The sequence below is a fragment of the Myodes glareolus genome, chromosome 19 (genome assembly GCF_982192425.1).
Source record: "Myodes glareolus chromosome 19, mMyoGla1.1, whole genome shotgun sequence".
Classification (NCBI taxonomy): Eukaryota; Metazoa; Chordata; class Mammalia; order Rodentia; family Cricetidae; genus Myodes; species Myodes glareolus.
Window position 1 is genome coordinate 64,400,421 of NC_142044.1, and position 8,614 is coordinate 64,409,034.

The following is an 8,614-nucleotide window of genomic DNA, read 5'->3' on the forward strand; positions in this document are numbered from 1 at the left end:
GTTCAAAGCCAGCCTGAGATACTTTCTCAAACCAAATGAAAGATAAGATACTTTCTCAAAACAAACAAAAGACCAATAAAACAAATACAAGAGAACAAACAATAGCAAAACAAAAACAAATCTCATTTAAATGAAATGTACATGTTCTATGATTATTATATTATTACCAACAGGTGAAGCGAGGAGGTAAAAGCTTCAGGAACCAAGGGAGAGGAAAACAATATGAAGCCAGAAAGAGAAGTACCCCAGCGCATGCAGTCTGAGCTCCAAGTCATTCAGCTTACCAGTTCCAAAGAGGGCACTACAAATCCATTGTTACTTTAATATATCATTTAAATATGTCATATTTCACTTACCACTTCAAATCTAATCCATTAAAATGAATACATCATAATTTCTTTAGCCATAATTTGTAATTTCTTTTCCAAAATTTATTTTTATTTTAATATTTATGTTTTTAGGTGTTTTGGTAGTGTATGTCTGTCACCATGTAAGTGCAATTACCTACAGAAACCAGAAGAGGGCTTGGCATCGAATTACCTGGCCCCGGAGTTACAGCTGTGAGCTGTTCAGCGGGAGCTGGGAGCTGAACCACAGCCTCCTGGAGGAGCAGCCAGTGCTCTTAACCTCTAAGCCACCTCTCCAGCCTCTTGACAACTCTGTGCTTTGATTTCCTTGGGTAAACCCTGGAGCCCAGCTCCCCACTCATGCTTATCTAATGCTTGTTCCTTCTCCCATTCACAGCTGTGTCTTCTTCCCCAGATTCGCTCCCCCGAAGTGGAGGGGCTCTCGGGCTCGGGCTCTGGAGCTGGGCCTAAGACCCTCATGATGCTCCTCTTGCAAAACCGCTTCGAAGAGCAGCTGACTTCTTGTAATGACGGTGAGAATGATGGGCCCAGGTGGATCCACTTCGCCGGTGCCTGGAAAAGCCACCACCAGGCAGGTCTTGTGGGATCTTAGGGTTGGATGGGGCAACAGCAGACAGGACGGCCACCCTTCCAGGCCCCCAATCCCTTCCTAACCCGCTTGACCCAGCTCAGCCCCAAGTGTTTATGGCAGCTTTCCGCAGGCACAGCCATCTGTCACTGGCCTGCTTCCTGGTGACAGACAGTCCCTCACCGGCCTGCTTCCTGGTGACAGACAGTCCTTCAGCTACTCCACAGAAGGCTGATGTGGTTTTGGAGGTGCGGGGTACGCTGAGCCACAGGTTCGCCTGCCATGATGGTCTTTTGGAGATCCTAGAACCCCAGGTAAGGTTGCGGGGGGGGGGGGGGGGAATGAGAGCCCCTGTCATGAACTTCCTTGGGAACCTAACCCACAAGCAGGGCAAGACACCCATCAGGGTGAAGGCTTTCCCTGGGGAGATGGGTGCAGCTCCAGGGACATCTGCCCAGGATTGCGGGAGAAACTGTCCCTCTTCACTCTGTCACAGCTGCCAGCTGACTCAAGAGGGACTCACCTTTCTGCCCCAGACTGGAAGCCGAGGAGCCACCACTGACTCAGAAGGGTTGGACATGTCTGAGGCACCATCCTGTCCTAGCGACGAGACTCCTACCCCTGACTGTGATCTGAAGACCCTGTACTGGGCCTGTGTCCACAATGACCCCGCTGAGCTTCAAGCAAGGCTGGATGCCGGGGTCTCCCCAGAGGAGGTTTCCCAGACAGACAGCAGTGGGAGGGTGAGATGCCCAAGGATTAGCAGGGCAGCTGGGAACAGCTCAGCTCCCACCCCCATCCTGAGAGCATCCTGGTCTGGCTCCCCAGAGAGCTCCAGAGGCTGTCCCCACTCTTTCGATGGGTTAGACCTGTCTTCACTGGGGTTGAGACAGGCTCTGGGAAGGTGCAGATTTAGAGGGCAAGGGCGGGGGTCCTAAGGAGAACTTAGTGGAAAGTGGGGGTCCAAACTGCTCTGTCTGCAGACAGGCCTCATGGTGGCATGCTACCGTGGCTTTGGTACCATTGTGGCTCTGCTCAGTTGCTGTCCTTTCCTGGATGTGAACCAACAGGACAAAGACGGAAACACAGCCCTCATGTTGGCTGCTCAAGCAGGTGCAAGACACCCCCCACCCCAACCAACATCCCCTCCCTCGTCCCCCCACCCCATCTCACCCTTGCTCTCAGCCATCAGGGCCACAACCCCAAACCTTGCACAAGGGGTCTCTCTGACCAGGCTTCATCGTCCGTTTACCTGGGAATCAGTTCTGTGGTCCTGTCTCTCAGGTCACATGACTCTGGTGACTCTCCTGCTCAACTACTTCGCTGGCCTGGACCTGGAGCGCAGAGACCAGCGGGGACTCACGGCTCTGATGAAGGCTGCCATTCGGGACCGCTCTGACTGTGTGGCTGCCCTCCTCATGGCCGGTGTGTGGCTTCATGCCCTCCGCTACCACCCCACTAGACACCATTGAATTGCAGCAGTTGAGGAGGGGATGGAATATGGATCGAGGCCAACTTAATAGAGGCGGGTGTTGCCACCCCCAGCTCGGCTTATGGAGGGCCCAGCAAAGAGTGCGACATCAGATGGGAAAAAGTTAGGGGTGAGGTGGCACTTTAAACCGGAATCTAGTTTAATGAGTTCTAGTCCCGGGTTTGCCATTGCCTGAGACCCTGGAGGAACACGGCCACAGCACGGTGAAAGCTGCCACATCAGGCAGTGAGCGCCGACTCCAGCTCCTAGGCGTGCTTGGTTGTGGCTGGAGCCTTTGGTGGAGGACCAGTCAGCCTGTGGAGTTGTGGGCCCTCGTTATCCCCCCCCCCCGATGAGGCTCTCAGCGCCCTCTGCTGGTCTCTCTGAGCGGTCCTTGTCCTTCCCAATCCCGGTGGGTTTAGCAGGGAAGGAAGGGCACCGTGTGTCTTTCTCAGCCTGTGCCCCACACTTCTCAGGGAGCCCTATGAGCCTCTTGGAGACACCATGGGCTCTCCTCAAGTGCCGCCTCCCCGACCTCCTGACTTTGATAGCTGCCTGTCTTTTACACAGAACCCGGGCTTCCAGTCTGGGAGGTGTTTTGAATCTAGCCCAAACCAGCCTTGCTACTGAAGAATGTGCCCATGTACAAACCACAGCTCCCTAACTCATCCCTGTCACACGTGTTCGCTTGCAGGTGCTGACCTGAACTCCGTGGATCTGGTCCGTGGCAAGACAGCCTTGGAGTGGGCTGTTCTGACTGACAGCTTCAACACAGTGCGGAGGATCCGGCAACTGCTTAGGCGGCCCCAGGCAGAACAGCTCAGTCAGCAATACCAGCCAGAGTGGCCAGCCTTGGCCCAGCTTGTGGCCCAGGCCCAGGCTGCTCCATCTCTCCTAGAAAGGCTGCAAGCTACCCTGAGCCTCTCTTTTGCTGAGTGTCCACAGGAAGGGGGTGTTCTGGACCACTTTGTGACCGTCACCACCAGCTTGGCCAGTCCTTTCCTCACCACGGCCTGCCTCCCACTATGCCCGGATCACCCACCCAAGCTAGGCACTCGAGGCAAGTCAGTGCCCGAGCTGCTGGGTACTGTCCCTGCCCCTCCCCCAGCACCCCAGCCTCCTCAGGTTGTCCCTGTTCCCCAGGCCTTTGTCCCCTACCAGAGCCCTCGAAGTATGCTCTCCCAGTGGCTACAGTCCAGGGACAGTACTGGTACCAGGTCACAGATCCCCAAGACCCCCAAGATCCTCCTCTCCAGGGCACCCTCTCCCTCTAGGCAGTGTGAGTTGATACTCAGGCCTGCAGGGCCGCCAAGTCTGGCTCTTCCCCTCTGGAGATACCAGGAGAGGAAGAAGCAGAAAGAAGGAGCAAAGAACCATGGGGTGGTGGGCTAAGCTAAGCTAGAGGTAAGTAAGACACATCCTTGTCTGGGGGCCTCTTCTGCTTCCCAGCTCCTTCTACCCTCAGGAACCTGCTTCCCCGGAATGTACAGGCTGTCAACAGCAGTGTCTGCAGGAGGGGAGGGGAGCAACCCGGAGTCTGCCAGCAGGGAACTGGCTACAGTGGTTGCATGGTAATAGCCATACACTGTATTTTGTGCAGTGTGTCTTAAAGTGGGAGAGAGCCAGCTGTTCTCATGAGAAATCTAGCTTCCAGTTGTACCAGGTAAATAACCAAGGGTAGAAACGCATACATGGCGCGGCCTTTGTCAAGAAGAAAATCTCCCCTTGGGTGGTCATGTTTGTATCTTCTTTTTTTAAAAAAATCTTTATTTATTTATTTATTTATTTATTATGTATACAATATTCTGTCTGTATGCCAGAAGAGGGCACCAGACCTCACTACAGATGTTTGTGAGCCACCATGTGGTTGCTGGGAATTGAACTGAGGACTTTTGGAAGAGCTGGCAGTGCTCTTAACCTCTGAGCCATCTCTCCAGCCCCCTGTTTGTATCTTCTTTATCCTCAACTTCGTGAGATTTATAGTCACACAAAAGACATGCCTCTGGGTATCCATAGATGTCTAACTGAGGAAGAGAGAACCTCCTGACCTCGAGGACGGTCCAACCGACTGGGGCCCACATTGAATGGAAAGACAGACACCAGCACAGGCTTCCCTGTTACCTGACTGCAGGTGCCATGTGGCCTGCTACCTCAAGCCGCTGGGCCTTCCCCTCGTGGAGTGAACAAGAAAAGTAATTAATGCAAGATTAGTGCAGACGGATCATGAGGGGCAAACGCTATTTAACTACTCGGTAAGTGGAGCGACAGAATGGACCAGAGGAAGAAATGGAAGACCCTGGGGCCAGGAGCACGGGAAGAAGATGGAAAAGTTAGAAGGAAATAAATTCCCGACTGGCAGTAAAACCTGAACTGGTTTTTACTTTTTTGCCAAATAAAAATAATTTAGGGGGGCTGTAGAGATGGCTCAACAATAAGAGCGCTGACTGATCTGGCACAGGACCCAAGTTTGGTCCCCAGCACCACGTTATAGGGGATTTGATGCCCTGTTTTGATTTTCTTGGGCACCAGGCACTCACTTGGTGCACAGAGCTATATGCAGACAAAATACCTACACACATAAAGTTAAATTTAAGGATGCGATATACTAATAATAAAAATAATAATAATAATAATTTGCTGTTTGTCAATCTTGAGCAACCCGACCCCTTGTTTTACAAAGACTGGCCCTTAAAGAGCAGAAAACAATAAGTTTGCCGCACATAGGACGGAGATCTGTAGTTCCAGTTACTCGAGAGGCTGAGACAGGAGGATCATTTGAGACTATGAGTTTGACACTTGTCTGAGCAGCACACAGACCCTGTCAAAAGAAAGAGGAAGGGAGGGAGGGAGGAAGGGGTAGAAAAAAACCCAGCTGTCCAGAGAAATCACCTCCCCCAGGTGACACTGTAGGTGGGGTTATTAGTCAATGATCTGAAATATCTTTGAAGGGTCACTTGGTAACTTTGTGGGGCTTTGTCTGCAAGTTTGAGGGTTTTTTCCCCAATACATTTACTGCAGAAATGCACTCGTATGCTCCTAATAACTACAGCAGCTGAACACATAGTGCCTACTGTTTACACATATGTGGACATATAGTGCCTACTGTTTACACATATGTGGACACATAGTGCCTACTGTACACACACATGCAGACACATAGTGCCTACTGTTTACACATATGTGGACATATAGTGCCTACTGTTTACACATATGTGGACATATAGTGCCTACTGTACACACACATGCAGACACATAGTGCCTACTGTTTACACATATGTGGACATATAGTGCCTACTGTACACACACATGCAGACACATAGTGCCTACTGTTTACACATATGTGGACATATAGTGCCTACTGTACACACACATGCAGACACATAGTGCCTACTGTACACACACATGCAGACACATAGTGCCTACTGTACACACACACATGCAGACAGTGCCTACTGTACACACACACATGCATACACAAGGTGCCTACTGTACACACACATGCAGACACATAGTGCCTACTGTACACACACATGCAGACACATAGTGCCTACTGTACACACACATGCAGACACATAGTGCCTACTGTATACACACATGCAGACACATAATGCCTACTGTACATACACATGCATACACAGGTGCCTATGTACACTCACATGCATACGCAAGGTGCCTACTGTATACATGCATACATTTGACCGTCTCAATGATCCTGCACACTCCAGCTTTAAGGACACTCTGGCATAGGACTGCCTGGGTTCCACTGCAGAGTGCTAGCCCAAACTGTCCCTTCTGGAGCATCCCAATAAGAAAGCAAGCATTTTCTAGAAAAGGGCTTACATGCTGGCCAGGAGTGGCAAAGTTTTCATTATTTTAAAAAATCTTTTGATTAAGACAAATAACAAAAGCTCTGCATTATGGTTGAGCATGGTGGCACATGACTAATGCCAGCAGAGGCAGGCACATCTGGGAGTTTGAGGCCAGCCTGGTCTACATAATGAGTTCCAGGTCACATGGGGCTACATAGAGAGACCCTGTCTCAATTTTAAAAAAAAAAAAGTTATGACAAAGTACATAGACACCTCAGATTTCCCCATTGCCACTGAGTTTGCTGCAGTGAGTGAGCCTTACCGTGATTAACTCAAGCCCACACCTGATCACACACGCCCTTAGTGGTCTCACCCAGCTTTTTCTCTGCCACAGGATCCCATCTGGGGTCCTACAAGACAGTCCTTGTTGCTGACAATCCTGACAGCTTTGAGTATTTGATACCAGTAATCCTCTTCCTCCCCTCTCCTTCCCCTCCCCTCTCCTCTTCCTTTTCTCTCTCCTCTCCTCTCTCCTTCCCTCCCCTCCCTTCTCGCCTCTCCTCCCCTCCCCTCTCCTGTTCTTTTCTCTCCTCTCTTCCCCTCCCCTCCCCTTTCCTCTCCTTTTCTCTCATCTCCTCTTTCTCTTTCCCACCTCCATCTTGCTCTATAGCCCAAGGCCGATGTTTTTCTTAGGTCTAGCCTGGGGTTTAGGGTTTTCAGGAGAAAAAGAGAGAAACAGAGAAATAGAGAGAAGTCAAGTTCTTATCAGGTGGCACTGGAGTACTTCCTGTGAGCACGACTTGTCACTTGCTAATTTTGATCAGTTGTCCTGTGAACTTAACTTTCCCCTGAAGGGAGCCCACATCCAGCAGACAGGAGTCCCAGCCCAGCTCCTGGGAGGACCAATGTCAGTCTTAGCACCAATTCTTTGGTTTATGCACAGAGAATTTTAACATTTTAATCATTAATTTTATCTTTTGATTACAAAAATTATTCTGTTCTTTGAATAGGAACACACTCACATGTGCACACACACAAACACACGCGCACACACACGACTAGTAAAGACAAGTCAGTCTCTCCCAGAGGGCTCTGAAGGCAGCTGCAGGGCTGCAGGCTAACGCTGCTGTTCCACACCTGGATGATCCCTAAAGAAACACTCGGCAGTGGCCAGCAGAGAAACTATGTCTACAGCCTAGAGAGGCAATGGCGACAAAATGCTGTGGCCCGAGAGTTGTCTTAGGACCCTCGGCAAGTTATTTGACCCTCCTGAACCACACAGCTCTCATATGTAGACAGACACAAGAATAACAAGTTTGGAGGCTTGACACGTGACCCGGGAGTTAAGAGCACACAATGCTTTTCTAGAGGACCCAAGTTCAATTCCCAGCACCCACAAAGACAGCTCACAACTGTCTGTACTAGTCCCAGGGAATCTGATGCCCTCTCCTGGCCTCTGTGGGCACTAGGCACACAAGTGGTGCAGATATACAGGCAGACCAAACAGCAATGTACATGAAAGAGAGAGAGGCATAGGCTTTCGTTAGGAACCAATAGGAAGAGGGCAGGTAGCTCCACACCTGGCCATTCTTGACCATTGCCACCTTCCCTCCTTACACCTGGAGGGAGGAGAGCGAGTCACTCTGCCCACAGCAGGGCTTCTGCTTATTTGTGAGCCTGCTCCTCCCCCTGCTCAGGGTCATCCTAGTCTTGTAAGTTCCTGTCTGTCCGATCTGAACTGGATCTGGACAGTGGATTCTGCAGAGGGAGCCTTCCCCTTCTCCCAATGGCCTCTGCAACCTCTGGCTGTCTCCAGAGCGACTGGGCCCTAGGCCCTCCACCAAAAAGTTCAGCTCGGCCAAGCCTTCCCAGTCCCTTGAGAGCTGCTGACTCCAGCCGGCCTGGATCCCTCCATGCTGAGTGGAAAGAGGCCAGGATTCTCCAAGCTTCCTGCAGTTGCCTTCCCCGCAACGCCCAGGTGGTCTGTCTCATCCCAGCCTCTGACCTTCCACACTTCCTCCATGTCTGCAGAAGTCATGCACGGCTTCTTGTCATGCCAAAAATTAGCTACACTGAGACCTTTGAGGTTGGTAGACCCAAGCTGCCTCTCCCAGTCTCTCTCGCATCTGTACCGCAAATCACTCCCCAGGATATGAGGCACAGATGTGTCTGGCAGGTAAGCAGCTGTCCTCTGCTGAGGGACAACAGATGTGGCACGGCTTCCCTGCGGTTCTAGTGGAGTATTCTGACGGCCCCTGAAATGTACAAACGGTCCAGAAACCTCCTCGGACCATCGCACATCCCTGCCCGAAGCGCCCGCCTCTCATCAGGTCTCCCCAGTTCTAGTGGCTGCTCAGGTTGTTCTCAGGAGCGCACGCTATCCGTTCCTGCCCCAGAC

At 51.2% G+C, this 8,614-nt stretch overlaps 1 protein-coding gene across 1 annotated transcript; it reads left to right on the top strand.

Moving 5' to 3' along the window:
• Nucleotides 1-1,074: 1,074 nt before the first annotated feature.
• On the top strand, nucleotides 1,075-5,000 carry Ankrd33 (ankyrin repeat domain 33). Its single transcript, XM_085678624.2, has 5 exons — nucleotides 1,075-1,250; nucleotides 1,433-1,679; nucleotides 1,920-2,049; nucleotides 2,221-2,361; nucleotides 3,102-5,000. Exons 2-5 carry the CDS (start codon nucleotides 1,515-1,517, stop codon nucleotides 3,797-3,799), a joined length of 1,134 nt encoding a protein of 377 aa, XP_085534750.2. The 5' UTR covers nucleotides 1,075-1,250; nucleotides 1,433-1,514; the 3' UTR covers nucleotides 3,800-5,000.
• Nucleotides 5,001-8,614: the final 3,614 nt, after the last annotated feature.